Source organism: Varroa destructor, unplaced genomic scaffold, assembly GCF_002443255.2.
Source record: "Varroa destructor unplaced genomic scaffold, Vdes_3.0 BEIS01000003.1, whole genome shotgun sequence".
Lineage (NCBI taxonomy): Eukaryota > Metazoa > Arthropoda > Arachnida > Mesostigmata > Varroidae > Varroa > Varroa destructor.
In genome coordinates, this window is record NW_019211456.1 from 54,046,197 (window position 1) to 54,069,168 (window position 22,972).

The 22,972-nt window shown below is 36.2% G+C and overlaps 1 protein-coding gene across 1 annotated transcript; it reads left to right on the plus strand.

Moving 5' to 3' along the window:
- The first annotated feature begins 403 nt into the window (after positions 1-403).
- Positions 404-11,413, plus strand: LOC111247361 (androgen-dependent TFPI-regulating protein-like). The gene is given in 7 exon segments (XM_086983031.1): positions 404-537; positions 820-976; positions 3,925-4,098; positions 4,342-4,557; positions 4,930-5,045; positions 5,402-5,541; positions 9,959-11,413. Coding segments are annotated over 5 exon segments (675 nt in total). The 5' UTR covers positions 404-537; positions 820-976; the 3' UTR covers positions 9,988-11,413.
- The last annotated feature ends 11,559 nt before the right edge of the window (positions 11,414-22,972 follow it).

Below are 22,972 nucleotides of genomic sequence, written 5' to 3' on the forward strand. Positions count from 1 at the left end.
AAATTCCACTGTAGATACAAGGACATGCATCATATAAGTATAGACCACAATCTATTTTATTTATTTATATTGCCGATATAATTTTGTCTAATACACTGCTAAATGTAGGATTACCTAAATGTGATGCAAAAATACGTTGGTTTGATAATGTTAATAAAAGACCAAGTTCTTTAAGTATTCTAAAAAAAACTGATGGTTTCACAGCAAGAGCTGCACTTGCCAGATACTGTCACACACCTCTTAAGGTATCATTCGTAAATAGTTTTTTACACAATGTCCGCGTCTGTAAAAGACTCGCTAGTTGGTGCGGCACCACAATCGTTCGATGTTTTTGTAAATTATATACTGTCCTTGTGATAACGCAGTGAGTAACGTGTTTGCCCGCTAAAATCAAAGATTGCAGGTTCAAGTCAGAGCGTGGACACTTCGTTTCGGTGGAGCCGTCTGAGGCCATTCCTAAAGGCATGAGTACTGACGTAAAACACTAAAATTATTAACTAGATACTGAGCGGGGTGCGAGTGGATTAGCCAGTGCTGGTGAGTTTTTCTTTTATCGTCTGTCAAATGACAGATTAATATTTATCACATTTTATGCACGTGAAACAAAAGTGGCCAAAATTGTTCTGTAGAATATAAAACAAATTCTTACTGAGAATGGAAACGACTTTAATCAAATGTTAAGTAACTAGGTTGGTTGTGTTAGCTACATCTAACAGTCAAGAGTGACAATAAAGTCTATCTTTTCATACGAAGCTTGTATGAAAAGAAACACGTGATCAATATATAACATTACTCTTTTTGTCCTTGTGGTAACTGTAGTGACCTGTGACTAAAAGGGCATTGTAACGCATCTGGTTTTAATTCATTGTTGGTGCCTTTCTCATGCTGTCTGATGCTATCTTCGTTTAAGACTGTGAAGTGCAGCCTCACCACTATTTAGAAAACTAGCTTTGCAATATAAACTCCAAGCTTTGAGGTAAGTGTATGTGTTTCTATCGATAAATAATTTCACTTTTTCTTCTAGGCTGAAAATGACTCGAATTCTGAACCAAATAATTCATTCGTTCAAAAACACTGCTACCGGCTCATTTGACTTAAATTCAAACAAACTGGATTTTTTACTTCAATAGCATTTGGTGGAGGTATCAAACGGTCTCTGTAAAGTATCGTAATTATTTATTGTTTCATAAGTTGTATAGCATTATGCTATATAGAAATGCTCTAACCAACTGCTTTCACTGCATTGTAGCCAGAATCTCTGTTATGGAAGTAGATGCAGTGGTTGTCAAAACTAGCTAGTTTTCCGGCTGCTCATCTCAGTTGTTATCCGCAGTAATTGCTTGAGATGGAAAGGAGAGAAATATGTATGTAGTATTGATTAGCTGATTTATGATGCACTAGTTACGAGAGTTTCGTTCTACAGTAGCTTGCCTATTATAGGGATGATAACCTTCGTTTACAAAAGAGTTGTCATTTTTAAAATAAACAGAATACAAATTGTTCTAAGCTGTACATTTAGTCAGCTATGAAGCCAACTTTACAGCATTCAAGCAAAAAAATGCAAATGCTGATAAAGGGATATCTATAATGTTTCCCATAATTTCTGGTATAACATGGCTTTTGATAGCATAGATTTCTTTAACAACAATTTAAGGAATTATTGAAGGATTATATGTTATGATTGAAGTATCATTAAATGTTTAAGAATATATAAAATAAAGAAATGCCTATGAGATATAGGGGCAACGTATCTTACTATACATGTAACACATTAATTTATTTTTTTTACGTCAATACACCTAATAGCGATAGCAAATTTATATTTTGGTGTTGTATTGATATACTTTCTTCGTTTGTAAATGTGTTTCCTGTGATAACCACGAGGATACCGTTTTAGGCGCTTATTGAACAAACACTGGGTGTCTTATAGTGCTGAAGCGATCAATACCTTCAATGCTACTTTTTCGATTTGTGTCATGTGTAGTCTGCACTCTTCAACTCCTCATCAATGAAACGTGGATTTGCATATTGCATTGAGAATTGCATAACTCCGTTTTAGAATATGTCGATACTTAGCTTCAAGATCCTTACACATATACCTTTAATGACCAACTAATTTCAACTGAAAACCTACTTCGAAGGCTGGAGATTATTGAAATAGTGGCACTCGCCTTCAATCGACGTATTATTGAAGCACCGTCACTCAATCAACATCAGTATAATATGTCTTTCGTTTGTTATCTTTGAAATTATAATCGTTTCAAGTTTAGCCTTTAGGTCTTATGCAGATTAAGAAGCAGACCCAGGAAACTAAACACGTGCAATTTATTAGACGAGCATTAGTAGATGCGGAGTTGACATCAGAATCTTTGTGGGTATAAGAGCAGAGTATCTGCGAAGTGGTAGCCCACTATCGTTCTTGAAAATTCCTAGAAATAAAAAAAGACAATATAGATCTCTTTCAAACCGCTACTATGCTGAAAAATAATGTTTGAAATCAATCTTACTGGTTTGAAATAATCTCCTTGGCAGTAATACGAAATACGATTGATAAGATTATTTAAATAACCTTATAATGTTGCAGCTGTGTATGAACATCAAATTCTCTTCGTGAAATTAATATAATTACGTTGATAAAAATAGATTGTCCAAAAAGTATTCAGTTTTAAGGTAAAATTGAAATATTTTTATGTTTCAAAGTATTTAGTACCTTTACCATTGTAATTTAATAATATAAATTAGATATACCGCATTTTCATTAATGACTTTTTATCATTTCTCTGATAAGCCATAATCCCGTCACCCTAGGCGGGAAACCATAACTAGTGATTTTTGCAGTCTTCCGTTGAAACTAAATTAACTTCATTAAAAGAGTTCTCCAAAAACCTAAGCAAATAACAGTCTGATTATGCATGATTCATGGTATAAGGCAAGTGCACTTAAATTTGCCATCCGAGTTCCCTCAATTTTCGCCGGGTAGTCAAAGATGTATGGGCAGAAGCAGCTTACAATGCATGATTCTTTTCCGATTCCACCAGACATATTGCATTACTTTCCTTGACGTCGGTTTGTGTTGAGTCACAGCTTATGGAGCGCATTATTCATATTTTTACTCTTTGCATATCATTGCCGTATGTGAGCCACTTTTCATCACCCATGATCAATAGCTTATAGACATTCCAGCCACTTTAGTATACACTATTTCCAGATATCAGCTTTCAAATGACGCTAACGCCGGCACGACGCGGTTTATGTTGTTTGAGATAGGCGACTTCAAAAAAAACTAAAAAAACTGTGCAACTGATTATTATTGGTGATTATGAAAGGATATTCATGAAAAATATGGCGTCAAATGTAATTTTATATCTGCAATTGACATTCTCTTAATGAAGCAATATTTTTTTGAGATAAACATCGTGAAAAAAAATTACGATTGCCTATCGCACAACAAACATAATCATGTGTATCCATGTATTTCTTCATTTAGCACTCGCCCAATTAAATTGAGACGTCAGTATTTCAGACTGGAAATACGTTCGCATGCTACCTATAAAATTTGGCAGATATTAATTTTCATGGCAGCGTGGCAAGAAATTTGCGCAAAGATTTGCTTTGCTTCTCGATTTAACACATAATTGCTAATTATGTGTTAAATCGAGATTGACTGGTCCGTAGGCGAAGTAGTAAATAGGATGCGAGGCCTACATCCATGAGAAATCAGCTTTAATGAACAGGCTCAGAGAATAAGTGACTTTCATATATTACTTGGGCTATTAAGGTTCAGTACAGTTGCCTTATGCTACCTATCCGTAACATTTTTGAAATGACTCCCATTGAGACACGGGAGCCTTGAGCTACTAGTGCAGAAAGATTTCAGCCTAGCTGTGCTAAAAAAATACTAATAACAATCAACGTTTATTTTAGATGACTGCGGCGGGCCTCCAAGCACCTCCTCCTGTGGCACGTTTATTCCAGTTTGTCGCCTTCTCTGTGTATACGTACACGATATATTATTCGGTTTTTTACGTAAACGTACCTCCTCTCTCAAGGAATTATGCCATTGCTGGAAAGGCGAAATTTCTCACCCAATGGAATCTTGTAAGTAAATGTCAGGCTTATCTAGCGCGTAGGTGCATAAAAATGCAGGGTAAACAGATAACATGGAGATTAATAAAAACTCAAATTTTATGTCCAAATGTTCGACTTAGTTTTTTTCCCGTTAGCATCGTTACTTACGACAGAATAGACCTTTCCCAATTACATTTTAACCCAGTTTCGATTCTGTTATATACTATTTAAACACATTCGTTTTTGTGATGATTTTTGTGTTTTTACTTTCAGTGTTTGTGCGGGGTATATTTTGGATTGTGCGTTCTGCTTAACGTGTTCCCATCCGGATAGCTAATTCGACTGCGTGACTTCCTTTTTTGTTCGATATGCCTTCCGTCATGCATTTTCGTGAGCACTGTTTTTTGGGGTCTTTATGCAATCGACCGCGAGCTAATTTTTCCCAAACGAGTGGAAAAATATTATCCTAATTGGGTCAATCACTGCTCAGTGAGTATTATTCCCTATAATAATAAACTTATATTTATCAAACATTTTGTTGCTTCTGTAGTTATTATATAATTTTATAAAAACTAACACATTCGTTAACAAACGTTAGTTGTGACGTAGTACATCTGGGTAATAGTGTAACAGGGTTAATATTCAAATATAGATCCTTGAGGTGGTTGAAATTTAAAAGATTTCGAATGGCACGCACCGCCTGAATGAGGCCAGTTGTTAAATACCCATCAGAGTTCAAAGGGCTTTATAAATTTGTCGTTGCGAACAAACATATATCAAAAGTGCACACGACGTTAATGATTAGTAAAGCATGATAGCATGCACACTAATTACTAAGAATTTTTCGTTCACTTCTTACAGCATTCTTTGATTGTGGTGACTGCCCTCGTGGAATCGCTGCTTTCTCCTCATTATCAGCCGTCTAGGGGGGCCTCATTCAAAGCGCTCCTTACATGGTTCACCACCTATCTTTTGTGGTATGTGTGCTAGTTTTTTTTATCTGGCAGACTTCTTTTCGTTCAGATTATTAATTTAATGTATAAACATTTCGCACGCAAAACATGCATCTAAAATGTAATGCACGTAAAAGAAACTGGCGTTTTCATGAACGTATCACTATGATTCACATAAAAATTTCCTTTCACATAATTTGTGTTTGTGATACACATCCAAAACAATAATATAAAGCGAATATTTGAATTAACATTAAATACCGAAGCCCCTTTAGCTGTTTGTTTAACTCGCAGCAAATGTTGGCTTTTTGGCTTTGTTTTTGAAATAGCCTCTGCAATAAAGATTTTTACTATGCTACCTCCTAATTCTGATTTTTCAGGGTACTTTACCTGGGTCTGATACATGATGTTTGGGTATATCCTGTTATGCAAGTTCTTTCACCGGTCGGTTTAACTGCATTTTTCATCGGCTGTTTTATTATAGTGCTTGCACTTCACCTTGCTGTCACCAGTATTATAGGTTTGTGTTCCAGTCGGGCTGCTTACACCGAAAGGACAACTCAAAGGGAAGAATAGATGAACACTTGAAAACATTTGTCATTTTTAGCAGTTAGTTTAAACCACTAAGATTTGACAGCTGGGGTCGTTATCGATCGTCCTAGCATTGAAGAGCGCGAGTGTGAAGTTCAATGATCAAATCATTGTTTTATGATCTGCATGGCTTCTATTGGCTACTAAGCCCGGCTCGTGCATAGTTTTACTTTGATAAAAATAATATGAATATTTCTGTTACTGGTTACCACACAACTTTCAGGTTAGTACGTACACTTCGCATCTGACATCGATCAGTTTGTATTAAATCATTTAGAAAACTTGTCCCACTGTTTTATTTCCTATACACTTAGGTTAAAGAATTTAAGATAAAGCTTTAGTTTTAAAAACCTATCAGCACTCAAAAATTTTCCTTTAAAACCCTTTTTATTTAAGCATATTATTCAAGACCACTTTTCCATATAAGCATGGCAGAACGGATCTGTGCTATTAACCTAGAGGATTAAAAATGAGCGTTTGATTATGAGTGTACAAACATAACATAATAATGGATATGTGGAAATCGATATCATTTTAAGTTTTACGTTTGGTATTGAAGTTATACACTATGCAAAGTGTTTCTACGCTTGAATTTGAATGTGAACCGCCTCGAAAGGTAGTGTATCAAAATTTCGAGTTCGCTTAAATTATCTCAAGTTTGACGCCACATTTTAATGGAGGTCATAGCTTATTTACATTCTAAAAATCAGACCAAAATTCCAAAAACGTGAATTAAGAATTTTTAAAATGAAAAGATGCGATACTTCTAAAAGGGAATCTAAAAATCATCAGTATTGCCATCCCTTACTAGAGTTACCAGCTGTACTGGTTTGGTAAAAATAATGTAGAAACGAGGAAATCAATTTTTGCACCAGTGCGTTTTGAGTAGCATCTTCAGAAACTCAACTTTGATCCTTTAAAGTTGTCCAGAAAAGTATTTAGTTGTGAAGAAAACGTCAGAGAAGATTTAGCTGCTGCAAAGCGGGAAAAATCGTTCTAAAATTTTTTTTAACATTATAACCAAAATGAACATTCAGGCGAACTATGATTAAGCAAATGCAATGCCTGGCTGTCTTTTTGGACACAAAAAGTACAACATGATTTTCCTTAAAGTATTCTAAAACGCTTAACTGACATTTTGTAAAAGTACCTCTTTTCATTCAGTTCTGTATGGTTCAAATTTATCTACATGAGGTTACTGTATGCTTAATACCTTATAAGGACTGCGAACGGCAATTTTGACGATTATAATAATTGTTCATAATTGCATAAAAGGGTAAAAGCTTGCCGAAAAGTAAAGACATTTGACCTTTTTAGCCTGTTCAGTTAATGTGCTTAGCCCATGACAGTAGGCTTCTTGCCTTTATATTTAAAAGTCTTTAGAACTGAAACGTTGTAAGGCAATGTGACAAAAGGACCATTAAACATGAGAACCGACGTTCCGCACCTTTTTATGTCGACCCGGAAATGTCTTATTTACAAAGATGAAAGTGCGGTACGGATCAGTCATTTTCGAAACCGGCATATCCACCAATGGTTATCGCTGCATCAGGAGCATAGAACGTATTATGTCTGCCTACTTTTCTTGTCATATTATGAACAAAAATACGTGAGAAATTGTTAATATCAAGTTATTGAAAAATAGTTGCCTCTAAATTTGAACAAAACTAACTCGAAAATTAGCTTTAGGATACATGTGTAACATATTTAAATAATCAGTCTATAATCACTGGCTGTGGCAGCACTGTAATGTATGTAGCTATGTATTTCATTGATAGCAGCACCACCAAACACCTTTATTAATTGAGAACGTTGATCAAAAAGGACAGTCATCCTATTATTCTGGCATTGTAATTTGTAATATATTAATAACCATGAGCGCATACACTAGTTAGCAAAAGCATTGGACATTTGATTGAGGTTCTATTAGCGAAGAATGTTCTAGTAAGCATTATACGATCTGAGTAAGAATTATACGATTATCCATATGAATAGCAATGGATATATTAAATCTAATATATGTATTTGCGTCCCGATGAAGTCTCAATTGATAGTAGCTTCTATAGTACAATTTTTCCTAAATTTTTTTATGATACAAATATTTAGATACATTTGTCAGTGGAATATTCTAATGCTTTATGCAATGGTATAGAAAATTTTATCAACTTTTATTTTTTTGTTTCTAAATTCAAATAGTGAAAATTGCACATGCACATTTAAACCATTGCGATAGACAAAATCATTCACCTTTTACAGAATATAGGATATATCGTAGAATAAATTTTCAATGGATACAAAAAATAAGGCACATTATCAATCTAAAACTTATGAAATGTATAGCAATCCAATTGCATCTAATGATAAATGATAAGCTCATGCAGTACAATTTTTTCTATCACAAAAAGTCCTATTGAACGCACCACAGTTAGATAATATCGGACATTTTTTTGTAAACACAGTACCTCTACGGTCGATATTTATGTACTTCAAACTATAATTCAATCGTTAGAGCAGCTTTCAGCATATAACGCAGTTGGTAAATTGGCTCCAGTGACTTACTAATGGTTACTACGGGCCTTAAGCTCAACATTCAGCATATTCTGTTGAATCAAACAGCATTAGAGCACACTGTTGGTATGTACACTGTATACTAAAGGTTATACATGATTTTTATTTGTATATAGAAAAGACAGTAACTATATTAGGTTTGTTCATATAGGCAACTATTATGATTCATGAATATCTATCTAATAGAAATCTCACTTCAAGTCAATTGGCCTAATAGTGGCTAATATGGCCTATAAAAGTAATAAAAGCCATATGCGATTGGTTGCAATTATATTGTGAGCATAATAATTTTTCAAAACTCTTCAAAACTGACTATGTGGAAGTTCAATTTTCGGTGACGGCTAAAATGTTGGTTTATCTTGATATTTACCTGCTCGATATCTTACTGAAACGGTGGTTTTAATTATAACGGACAGGTGTAACGTTTTAAGTATCTAAACTCTTTGTAACGGCGTCCATTGCAACGGGCATATACAGATTTATAAGTCAGCACTGAATGATGAACGTGTTTGCTCAACGATCCTTAAGATCGACCTTTTTGTGGAACTCTTATTATGAATAGTATTACGTGTATTGATGTCTTCATTATTTCACTGGATGTGTAAAAGGAATATATAGTATACAATTGCACTAAGATTTGCAGCCATTACACCAGCAGATTCAAAATATTTATCTGCGTGGCCTGTTGACAATGAATACTACCGTATGAGATTGTAATACTACAAATCCGTTAGACAATTAATTAAATGATGTCTTATCAAGTGAACGATGACTATCTTTTAACAAATTTGATACCGGTTATAGATTTTAGAAACAATATTTCATTAACTTATTCTAAACTTGAACTGAACCGAATTATAACTGACCTTACGTAGGGAAATTTTAAATTAAATGCTTCAGACAATGAATTGCAATATATTTAACGTTTATCTTAAAATTATACATTTTCCGACTATTGCCCGAACGTATGTAAATAAATTAATATTTTAGGTAGTGAAGAGAGCTGGCTTCCACCACGAAACGAGGCCTGTTTATGCCCGGGTTCGAACCCAGACTACAACGTACTCCTAAGATAAACAAGCAAACACGTTATTCATTAATCTATCACGGGGACACCGCGATAGCATCTGTGACGACGCTGTGAGCCATTTATTGTTTTCATATTTGGCGTAAATACATACTTGGCATTGATTACAGTTGTGCTGCGTCCAAGTACCACTCGCGTAACTGCGCAATTTGCTTTTCGGTGCTTTAGTAGTGTCGCGTGTTTAGTGGAGCATCTTCTTGAGCGGCCGCGTCCTGTCATCACAATCCTTTAATCACGCTGGAGTCCTCGTACTTCTGTCCATTGCTGTAGTACACACCTGATACTTTCCTTCTATTAAAGTTTTTATGATCTGGATCAGGCAAATTCGCACAGTACATCGTTGCTTACTCCCAGTACGATGACCGTCTCATCTCCCTTTTCTGTGAAGTCATCTTTTATTTACACGACAACAAAGTGGACCGGAATTTCACAGCGCTACTGATACGAACTATTGTCCCATTAAATAGCCTATCTCTCACGGTGAACTGGCCCCCAAGCGGCCCACATATTCCAGCGATCTGACCACTGGCTTGTGTATTTACGACTTGGTCCTTGGACAAGTGGCCGATATCCACGTCTCATGGCCCAGCTGCTTCCGCAGGTTTCCATACATTACAATATCTGTTGTGATTTTGAATATAATGTTCAGCCACTTTCTTACATAAATATAATGTCGATTTATGAATTACAGGCATCTTCGATTGTTGTTTAGACCTTTAGGAGACCCACTATGAGGTTGCATGAACGGTATAGCCGCAGAATTGATGCTCGGCTAATGATTGATCTTCACTAAACTTCTCCTTCAATAATAGAATAGAATCATACCATTTGGTTAGAGTCAAATTAATCCTTGATTATATAAAATTATTTACCATGAAAGTATCACTCATATTTTAATGTAATAAAAAACAACTGAGTCATGTCTTCTGCCCAAAATCCTTATCATGTAGTCACTAAGGATTTAGGCGTATCTTAGATTATTAAGCAAATCCCCCAGCAATGTTATATTTAGGCCTAAAAATTCGATCGCAGAACAAATTATTTTATCAAAAAGCCTGACGAAACACATTCTGTATTCACATTCACAACATTCGGACCTATTGTAAAGCAGCATCTTTCTCTTATGTTTATGAGCAATGCTAACTGAAGTTACTAGAGTTTAAAGACTTTCGACGGATGTGACGAAATTTAAAGCATCTCGAGTTCTATAGAATGCTCAGATAGAAAGCAAAATTTTTAATTTGACGCCATTTCTGTTGCTGTTTTGCCTTAGCACAACCACGAGCGCAGCCAAAAAATTGCAGCTATGCGAAGTCGATAATGAGTAGATATTTATAGTGTTTCCGTCAAATACACGGCTTCATTCGAATAACGAAGGGGTGAATTGGCAAACGCGCAATGAGACGATTTCGTTTCAGTAAAGATGACGCTTCTTAAATTCAAGTTAAATCCTCTAGTAAAGCTTCATCGGTTTTTTCGATTAGTTTTATTGTAATTCTTTTAAATATGAGTCCATATGAAATAAGGATAGACAAGTTTTTATTTGTTTAATCTGTTTTTATTACCACAATTTGATTATAATGATTACCTACATTAGCTGGAAAAAGGTAATAGTTGAAAGATCTTTATTCGACACGAAAACGCACTGTGATTCTTAGAGATTATACAGAAACGTCGGAGGTGTGATCTCGATTCGATCGACCAATTGCAAACCGCGTGCAACTACAAGTAGACAAAATGCTCTAGGTCAACCGCAAAAAAAGCAAACAATTCGAAGTTACTGAACTAATTATTGACATTAAGTCATCGACGCATATTCCTTCAGGTTGTTGAATAAAAAAGCTATAGCCGTGAGTCCGACGACATCTATGCAGTATTCCAACAGAAATATGACATTTCAAGTAACTCTATGCGGTGTGTGTCAAACGAAACGGTGGCGTCTTCGTGCGTACAAGATCCGGAATTGGCCGCCTAAATTGCGTGATTTAATAGTTTTAAAACTTTTTGAAGCTATTGCAAAATCACCTTGAAGCCTTGAAGGGTGTTTTTTTCATACGTAATTGCCGTGTGTCTATTTTATCAAAACATTTCAGCATAAACGACTATAATCTTTGTTTTATTAGGATATCGTATGCATCTGTGGTATCCTGGCTACACGAAGAAAAGAGCGAAAAAACATTATCCGAACTTATGCACACGAAATCGGTAAAATAATTCTCACGTGGTAAAAGAACCATTTATTCTTCTGATAGTCATAACGTGCTAAACAGTATGCGGTCATAGATGAAAAATTTTCAAGAGTGAATTACTTATTCTTAGTTAATAATGTGCTTGACTGATACCGGGGAAGATTTGTTTTATACCTATAAGCCTCTGCTCCCTAAGAGAAAAATGTTTATTAAACTTGATTAACTCTAGGGCATGCGTATCCAGAACTGACGGTACCACTAATGTTAGAATAGAAACCGTCAGTTCTGGATACGCATGCCCTCGAGTTAATCCCTTTTATTTCACATTTTTATTCTCAGTATAGTACATATTTGTTGAGCTGAGATTCGGCGTAAGCTTTATGCAGCAGACTTCTAGCTTATAATCTCTTAGACAGTGACAGCAGTCACTCATTATTTCAGAGGACTATGGACACTGTGGCCGTGCGATATGCCACCAACGACATGATCGTTTCCGTCTGGAAGTGTATGATTATATCCTTTCACAAAACTTCTAATAAATAGACTTTAAATAGTTAAACTATTCTTACAGTAAAATCAGACTGCCTTTGAGATATGCCATATTCATGAGTACTCCGCAATTGTTAAAGCAGCGGATCAGAAGTAATGCACACACATGGAGGCTGTACTTCTACAAAACCTCAAATCTTCTATAAAACCACTCAGAAAGACTGTGTTGGAAATTTAAACACTCCTTACAAAAGCCTAAGAATCTTTAGAAGCGGCACATTCTCTTTAAAACAGGCACACACTCTCTTTAATTTGCAACCAGGAATATCCGTAACAACTCCATACGACATCATTAAAGGTACTAAGAGGTAGGAATTTAAGCTTTTCATTAAAAAAGGATTAATTAGAGACATACTTGGTATATTAGATTGAACCGGCTGGATTTATCTACATGCCAGGGACATATTTTTCATATAAATTCCGAAAATTTAGCATATCTCCAAATTTTCGGAATTTGGTTACTGGCCATTCAGAGCAGCGTGTACTGGTCAACGGATCAATAAATAAAGTAATATAAATATTAACAGATAAAGAAAAAAAGAAGTAAATAAAAAAAAGTTCGACCGTAACGAGAAATTAGAATCATTCAACCAAACTGTCTAGTAAACGCCATGAATAGCCTTATTCAAGAGAAACTGCAAAGGTGCTGGTTTTCAGTTCAAGAAGATTATATTGTAAATCTGGTGAGATTAAATAAAACCCTCTTTAATGAAAGTTTTCGCGTAACAAAAGTGGCCCCTGGGACCGAAACTAAAAGCAAGATCAATTAAAAACAACTTTGACGTTGATGAAACGATTAGGGTAGGCTATTTTTATGAATAGGTGCATTTATTGTGTCTCTTAAAAAATATTACAATTCGGACGGCGAATTTTGTAACATCCGTCATCTAACGCCGACTTTCCCCCGTTAGACTATCACTTGTTTTGCTTGCTGTTAAATTTATCTAGTAAAGAAATATTCGATTCCATAGGAGAACGTTCCTTGAAGGCCGATATTTCCAAAGGATCAATGCCCATCTTTGGCGGCAAAGTATTTTTACGTAAGCTTGCCAAGGTGGTGGCCAAAGAGGGCTTGCATGGAACTCACCAATTTCGATAAGTACTTTTAGGTGAAAAGTTAAACCTTGTCAAATATGTATGGTAGACTAATATTTACTGCTTCGAATTGCATAGCATAAAAATAGATACGAGCCAGTAAGCTTATATATTTAATACCGATTCATATCCGGGTACTTCAAACACCCTATGTCACTTTCATTCCAATATTTTGCTAATCTAATTAAAATACCAAAAAATATCAGACTTCTGTTCAAATACTTCACGTATTTCGGACACAGTAGAGAATATTCGAGTAATTTTATTTATGAAATTAAATAAAAATTAGGAAAATAAAATCAGTGGATCACGTTTGTATCCGTTTTTCTACTCGATTTCTGCGCATAGTAGATTAAATTACATAAAAGTTCGACTGCTGTCACACAGGGGGTTAATTATAATTTGATTCGACTATTTGATCACTACGTACAACTAGAAAGTAATGTGTGCCCATGTGAACAAATCTACGAACTGTCCAGTCACACTTGTAATTTGAAAAACCGATAATAAAAAAAAATACGATAACTATATAAAAATAGTTTTCTTTATTCATTGATGTTGATAAGCCTTAAAGTAGCAAGCTGATAATTATAATATATTATAGGCTAGAGTAAATTACAACAATTGGATTAAAAACGATTATTGGAAATTGAAGCAGTCACTCGTATTACATATTATGCAAATGTGAACTAGTCTATGTTAAAGGTGCGTATTCATCGTTGAGATTACACAACAAATGTAACAAAAAAGCTGTACTTCTAATAGCTATTTGAGATAAATGTTACACAACAGTGTTAACAATACTGATTTCTTTGCAGCGGTATTTTCATTGGCTGATATTACAAAACCGGTGTTCAAATAGCGGGTTGTCTATATTTTTATGTATGGAGCACTACTGAGCGAGCGTCCAAGCAGTCTCGATATAAAAATGTCTGTTCGTTTACTAGTGCTGTCAAGAAAACATTAACAAAACTGCAAGGGGAATATCTGACACGAGGCTACGAGCGGTTTAAGGGCCAAGTCAAAGCTGTAATCGCAGTGAATGGTGCTTATGCTGAGTTAGCATGGTCGTCATTCCTGACGACCATGCTTAGTTCATCTAAAAATTTCGTTACAATATTTTTTTTCATTTAGATGCAGTCTAAAAAATAAAGCATAAGAAAAAGTTCCAATGCAGGTGCCGTGCGGTAACAATTATACATTTTTCACCTAATAAGTCGACGTATAGAGTCGACAATAGAATTTCAGATAATTTAGGAGAGAAGCAGGAAAAAAGCTATAAATAGGAATGATATATGTGATCAGATTGAAGTAAAAGCTTTCCTACAGCCATATAAATTGGGTTTCACTTTTGTCAAACAACTTCGTAGCTTCTACTTAGAGATCTCCGCGAAATGCTCGTCCAAGAAACACGGATTGAAGTGATTATTTTTTCTTTTAACACAATTCCTGCCTGAAGTTAAAAAAGAAAATAAACTCAGAGTCGTCGATCACCTACATCTTGATCACTAGTGTATAGTTAATTTATTTTTTAACCCAAACAAGGTCGAGAAGCACTTAAGCGCAGCACTACAAGACCTAAAGAAGGGTAAAAATCGGAGTAGCTCTCATATCAGGAAGGGGTAGGTGCTAGTCTACCCTGACAGCTGCCCCATCTGCTATGACCAAACTCTTAATTTTCACTAAAAGACTACTTAATCCGTATGCGTTAAATAGATCAAGGTCCAAGCATGCGTCGCTTGCCTGGTTGGATATCTTGCTAAAAACTGCAGCGAAAAGAGGATGGAGTAGAAAAAATGTTACAAATGTGGCGTGGCCGATCATACGGTAAGGAACTGCCAAGGTAACAGAACACATCGCTATGCATGTCAAAAACAAAGGCATTAGGCCAACTCCATAATCTGTCTAGCATACCGCAAAAAAGTAAAAGAGATAAAGAAGGGTCGAGCATAGGTAACGACAACGGAGCCTGAACAAGTTAAAAAAGTAGGCTTTGCCAAGGAGAAAAAGGAGAGAAAAGAAAAAGTAAGAGCAAAAAAAGGCAAACGAATCAGCTGCTGATGCAGACGGATTCGTCATGCGGAAAATTATCCAAATAAGCAAATTATTAAAGTTCTGCAGATCAGCCTGAATCACTGTGAAGGTGCCCATAAAATGACCCACAAAGCAACACGCGGTCTGAACAAAGAACTCTATGTACTAAGTAGGACGATCATGTCTACTGCCACTCAAACTTTTATATGGTAGATAATAATTTTGACACAACATATTTGATCGAGTTCGATCGCACAACAATGCTTAGAAATAAGGGTATCGGTTATAGATTCTTTTAAATAAATGTGGTTAGAGCAGTAGGTATACATATATAGGTGCTACGTTGTGTCAGATAGACCAGAAAAATGGTTTTCAAAATACATAGCTCAGTTGATGATGACAGCGGTACGTATAAGGAATAAGGTTATTCTTATGGAGGGTTTTAATTCAACATTAATAAAATGGGCTATTAGATACACTATAGCAAATTTTACATTGTTGGGCAACAGTGTTGTCCAACAATGCAAAACTTACTAACAGCAAGGGATGTTATGGCCGTCAATCACGAGAGAACTCCCACCTTTACCCGAGAAGAACAGAACTTTTTCGTAGACTTGACAATTGTGAACTTGGAGTCTCTGCCTACTGTAGAACAATAGAGAATGGCCGGTGAGGAGTTTAGAAAAAGGACCAGAGATGCATCCTTTTTAGCATTCGACGAAACGAACAGCTCTCTATCTCAACAGTATTAAAAAGCAATGGCAATACGTAAATGCAATCATTAAAAATTACGTGAAGAAATAGACAGAAAATGTAAAGTAGGAAAATGTAAACATAAGCCAATCCTTGTCAATGCTTGTGAAAAGGCATCGCCAAGAAACATTGCACAATTAGAAAAAATGATAGCCGGTAAATGGTGGAACAATGAGATTTAATAGCTAATTCAGGCTCGTCGCGAATGCGTCGCGCTGAGTCAAAGTACGTCCGGAGTAGCTGGCAATGAAGAAGTAATCACAACGATAAAGCGGAATAGGCAAAGTGTTCAAGGAAAAAACTGACTTACCAATAGCCAAGTTGGGCTGCTCAGTGGAAAGAGCTGATAGAAAAGATCGAACCATATTATTATGAATAAATTAAAGAACACAGTACCGCTTCTTTCTTTGACAACCGCCCAAACCCGAGCGCAATACAAACAGGTAATAAGATACCTGAAATAACAGCAGAAAGGTAGAAAATGCCGGAAAAGATAAGTAGAGCGTGAGTTTTTGGTTTATATTGAAAATCTTGCTTCTTTGACGGTGCAAAACTTGCAATTTTTAGCTAGCGGTTTTGGACGCTAAATGAACTTGCCCTTTGGAGAATCTGAAAACGGGTCGGACAATTTTTGAGTGAATAATTAACTAGTTCTTAAAATTTCCATTATCTATAACGAACACTGGAAAACGTTCTGATTTCATACTAGAGTTGCTCAAAAAAAGGAAAAGACGACTGGAAGAAGGGAGTACGGAAACAGCACGACAAAACTTCCTACGACCTGAAAAGACTCCCCGGCTTGGTTCTGGAGATTCACAACTTCATCACTATGGAAAGCCCAAACACCAAGAAAAGCATAAAGGAAGCAGCAGAAGAGGGCAAAGGGATGGAGGACATTTTGCTAGGGGGTGAAAACGGGCCAGAATAGGAACGCGGAAAAAGGAAGAAATGGGAAATCACACAGAACAGATAGCAACTCGATGCCATAAGGCGACGAGGAGAAGCTATACAAAGGCAGATTCAAAACGTGATAGGACGAAAGGAAAGGGCTACCTGTAACGTAGAGATAGCATTTCTGATCTAAAAGGAGTAATCTGAGAACGCATACACCAAAAAGGGAAGTCACGCAAAGAAATCCATGAAAGAGGCACACTGAAGATAGCTCTGATCACCGAGAGATGTGGTACGAGTGCCAAGTTCTTAGAACTCCTTGCGACGGAGCTACCAGGCATGATCCGATTTAAGGCCCTAACAGTCCTTCCGTGTGGCACCGATCTGGTCAAAGACCATGTCCTAATGCACCGCGTTTGATAAAACACCGAATTGCTGGATTCATCACCAAGACCCTAAAAGTAAAAGCTAAAGCTGGTACTCTTGTTGCGATCCACTACTCTCCGGCAAGGAGGACCGACTTCAAGAGGCAGAAATTATTCTCCAGAAGATTATGTCAACCACTAATCCACGTGCCGATCTAGATTATAGCGAAGGTAAAGAAGTGGTAGAATATTTTCTTCAAGATCGCTGGCGAGGTGTAAGACACACGAGAGACGACGGCAGCGGCGGCCATACCAAAAAGAAAGAAGAGACGAAAATTATTCTAAACCATTTAAATCCTTACCGATATAATAGAGAATACAACAGTGTTATGGGCCATCATAATCGAAAAGTAAGCAGAAGTACATGGGAATCAGACGCTTATCCGAGAAAAGGCTAAGGAGAACATCTTCTAGGAGTAGGACAGGGAAAGCAAAAGGGTTGTTGCCTGGGCTGATACCGGCTAGTACAAGGTGGTACGGAAAGGCCTTCAGTGAACTAACCTATCATTTGATCCAGATCCTCGCTGGCTATGGACGTGTCCGAACTGATATCCATAAAATAGGACAGGAGCTCAGCGACTTGTACATTATATATAACGCTATCGTGTGCAACGATATCGCACACTGGAGGATCGCACACCTTTCTAGGAGAAAGGGACAGGAATTCAAACAAAACTAATGATGAATTGGATAATATAAGATGAAAAGAATAAAATGTGTCATGTCTGAGCACGTGACGAGGGCTCTAAACCACACATGCCTTGGTGACATGGCCTACCTACTATACTGCGACCAAAGATACAAAGAGCGTTGTCAATATAACCATGTTCATGGCAAGGGTAGAAAATAACAAAATGAATGAAACGACTACTGGCAATAATGATAGAGTCGATAGCAATATACACATCTCCAGTTTGGTCAGAGATAGCACTTGACAGGCGAAAGACCAGGAAGACATTGTTATGTCGGCAAAAAAGTACTTATCATTCGAGTAGCGTAAGTTGCAGAATAACGCTTGTTAGATGAAACCCTGGGACTTGCCCGCCGATAAGATGACAACTTAAAGCTCACGACTGCTTGGACTGCCGCGCTCTGGGAATGGTAGAATCAATGGGTACGAAAGAGACTCGAGCAGCGGAGTCTTGGTCTTGCTCCTTGATCCCGGATCCGACTATACCGAGAGATGCTTCATCTATGTACTGACTGATCGAAAGGAATTGCAAATACACATGTTCAAGATCAGCAGAGCACACGTGCGCATGTGCTCAATTCTCAAAAAAAGAAACAGACGAAATCGAACTACATTTCCATATGCTCTGTCTTGTAAGGTACGCAACAGACATTGGTACAAAAAAGGGTACCGTGAACCTCAAGGTAATGCCAAAAATAGTACCGAACGTGTACAGGGGGTTATAAGAAAGATGATATGGCTGTTAACTTATCCAGTGGATAGGATTTCAACAGTCTCCAGAAAATTGTAAGCCCCCTAGTCTGGCCTCAGTCATAGACTACTGGAGAAAGTGTCCCACTCGTGTATAAATGCATTCGCCTGTACCCGTATGAGCCAGGAGAAAGAAAGATAATCCTTCTATAGCACGAGTATCTTCTAGATTATTTAAGTGGGATTTAAATCTGTATTATTTATATTCAAAGTATTATTGATAATCTTGACACCGAAGTTCTAGGCATTGTCCTAGTAACTTACATCTATACATGCCGCACTAAGTTTTGACCGAGCGAATTGGATAGATTATAGTTACCTTATTGATTTCAGCATCTATACTTATCGAAACCCAGCGTTCGTTTGACGAAAATATTGCAATCGTTCGTGTATCCAGAGTGGAGCTTTTTTCACAGTTTTAAAATTCCAGTGCCAACGGCGCACTTTATATCAATTTTCACAGAGTGAAGCAATTTAACAGGCATGTCTTGAGATCGAGACACAGGATTTCTTCGGCCAGGTGATTAAGCAAATTCTGTTTCGCATCCAGCGACTACTGCAGCGGATAGTAAAAAAGGATTTATCCTCATGTTAGTAGATCTCACACATGGACTGTTCGAATTTCGGTTTCATGACCATTAGTTTGACAGATAATTTCACGTCTACATGAAGATAGGCAATATAAACTAAAGGAAATCATACCCGTACATAAAGACTGGGCATGCGGCACCCGTCTGAAACTCTACTTAATCTCAAACAGTCAGTCTGGTAGCTCTCCCGTTAGGTTATCCTTCTAGCCTTGATATCTTGTTCATCAACGCATTCGATTAGCTTTCGCATAGACGTATCTTTTCCATTTTTCAGCAACAACGATAGATGTTACAAGTACCGCGGTACATACGTGAAAACCGCAAATTAAATCTTATATCTATTCCATGGTGTTTAGCATATCTTGGAAAAGGGAAAAATCGTGGCATGCTTTTATCAAACCTGATGAAAATTACTTTAAAGTAGACAGCTAGGATTCGAACGATTAAGGTACGTGCGGTGAGTATGGAGGCAAATTATCAAAACCTTCTTGACATGGCGACACCACCCTTCCATTAAATCGCTCTTTGTAATAATTAATATAGACTGTCGGTCCGTTCGTTTTCCCAATTCGTTGTTCATGTCAATGTTCGCTTGGCATTTCAAGTTAATATTAACAATTTTTTACCAATCACGAACTACTTCCGCTGAAATCACGATTTTACAGAAAAGTTGCAAAAACGTAAAAAACTAAAAACAGTCCCCTAAATATAGTGTTGTATATATTTTATGGAACCCGTATATAAGGAAAATAACTTTTCAATATAAACCTTTCACAATTTCTTAACGGCTGTCGAGCAGATCACCTGAAAAGGATCGCTTTGCCAATATTAGTACTACAGGAGAAAATAATAATCCCTCAGAAAGGTATCCATTTAATCGGTTCTATCATAGCTTTCTTCAGGATAAATCTTTAGTACCCATGGAAACAAGCTCGATGCGACCACTTCATACAGTCGATTTGGATTGAACAAAAACGCCTTTGCACGGACGGACAAACAGACATATGGATTTAGCCAGTGCTACGGCCTGATACTCTCACGTAGATTGGGCTAGATAGGTTGTCTATGGATGAATAAAGAAGTGAGGTTATTGGTGGCACTGATCGAGCATATAAGAGCAAAATGCATTTTATATTCTTTCCATAAGAAGTCCTTCTCTTTAATGCTGCCCAAAATTCTAACGTTTAGAATGTAATTTATTTAGTACCTAAATCACTAGTATTATTTTTTTAGCAGTCAACATTGAATAGGCGTAAATGTGAGAGCAGAACCTTCTTGAAGTGTCATTTTAAGTCCTTTATTGATTCAGTTGATAAATTTAACTACTTGCATACGTATTATGAAGTTTATATTAGTTAATAAACGCATATATATATATATATATATATATATATATATATATATATATATATATATACGTGAAAAGCAGTCAGCGTAAGTAAGGGAAAGAAAAAAAAACTGATTTTCCGCCTCCAACTAGACCATTGATTTCTGAGATTGGCTTGAAATTTTAGCCCTACATTTTGTTAAAGGCTCCCGATGGAAGTAATTAAAGAACCTTTGTTGCACATAATTGGAACACTACTATTGGCAAAATTACTAAAAAAAGTGCATTTAAAACAGCAAAAAAACGACTTCGGAGTCTAATGAATAATCTCTACCGACTTTACTTGATGTAGCATTAATAGCTAAATTAAATAATATTTAATAAATAGTTACTCACTTTTCCTCGCACAGGCGTCTGTACATTCCCTGTATAGCATACATGGCCGGCTAAATGCATATCATATTCAAATATGATCATTTTTTTGAGCGAGTATACAAAAGGTCAAGGTTATCTATATAGTAAACCTTTAACGCGAGTATCTATATGAACATTAAATTGTGTAGAATGAAAATCTTAACTTTGCATCGCGGTTTAGGCGACAACAGCAGCGACTATTTTGTGGAAAAATACAAGTTTAAAATGCATCTTGTACTATACTTAAGGACCATTTGTACCTCAAATACCTCAAAAGCACAATTTATATAACGGCTTGATCTTGGAATTGATATCGTGGATTCTGTCCAAAATTATACTGCCCAAAAAGGCTCTAAATGTTTAGCTGTCGACTTCAGGATTGCTAATGACAGATTACGTTCTCGGTTTCCTAAAAGCAAAATTTACTGCATTGATTATATGAGCTAGCGCGTAATTATTATTAATCGCCCACATGCTCACACAAATTTGACTTCAGCGAGCCAAAAAACGATGTTTCGGATTCGATGCGTTCCTGTACGTAATACGTGTTACCACAGACAAACATTACATGTAATCATTAAGACAGACCTTTAATCCGATAAAGTTACAATCCGGTTCAGAATGCCTCTTAAGCCTTCTGAATATAAATTCGGAAAATAGAACCTGAAGTTGTTACTATAGCCAAAAGTACCTGTACATAAGCCGCGTGAACCTACGATCCATGTTAGCTCATAAGCTATTTTATAGTTAAGAGTGTACGAACAATTAGTAACATCTCGATTAGTAATGAACGTAATAAAGAAGTAGAATATAACTCTAGAGTTAAAAAAATGGGCTTGTGCTCAGGACGAAATTACAGTTACAGTTTAAGCAATATATGCCTCAAGGATAAAGTGTTTATTGTAACACAAAGATCTTGTATGAAATGTAAGCTTAATTTTGCCTACATACGACAAGTTGTATTGTATATTAACATTTTTTAATGATTTACTTATTACTGTACTATACCTTAGCAGTTATAAGACAGTGAGTGACGAAGGAATAGATTTTGATTTAAAAGAAGTTCGAGGCAGCATATAAATTATTAATAAGTAGTAAGAGCCTGCCAAGGAGACAAAATACCTGTCACCAAAAAGTATAGGAGAATTCATACGTCAGTTCTGTAGGATTCAACAGGAGAAAGGAGATATTTGCAGGTAAAAAAGCGGTTTTTCCGGAAACGAACGTTGACGAGTGTCTAAAGCACTGAATAATTATAGTAACCTTGTAGATACGTCGCTAGAAAGAAAGGAACTTGATCAAGGCCTGTACATAAAAATAATAATGACAGATGGAGGAGTAAACGACGCGTAGATACGTGTTTTTAATTAGATACAAATATAAGCGAAACAAGGAAATATAGAACTCTATCTCAAGGCCAACCATGTTTAGCAAAAGGAACCTTAGATTTATAATGGTTCCGAAAATAAGTGATAGGAGTGATAAGGAAAGCTCATCATAACACTTAAAGGTGAGACCCTATATAATACCATATTGTATTATCAGCTAATTAAACGATGAACCTTATTTCTTGGATGTCTATGATAAGGCAGAGAAAAAACGAAACGGTTTTTTTTTAAAAATGAACGAGAAAAAGGGTCTTCGCAGGAATTCCAGCAGAAATAATCAAAAGAGAAGCAATTCAGATAAAGCAGATATGTAAAAGTTGATATAAACGCTTGGCTATAGATTTTGCGAACGCAATATTTTTAAGGTAAAATTACAATAAAAAATGAAAACCAGATGAAAAGAAAAAAGGGAAGTAAAGAGATCATTTGTCCGGGCCTGAGAAAAATAGAAATATAACATACGAGCTATATATAATAGTGAACTGCAACTCAAAGGTATCATTGTCAAATTGTTACAAATACTCTATTATACTGTACGTACAACGGTTTCAATAGAAAATTTAACACTACAGCAAAGTAATTAGGCTATCAAAAGAAACAGAACTGATA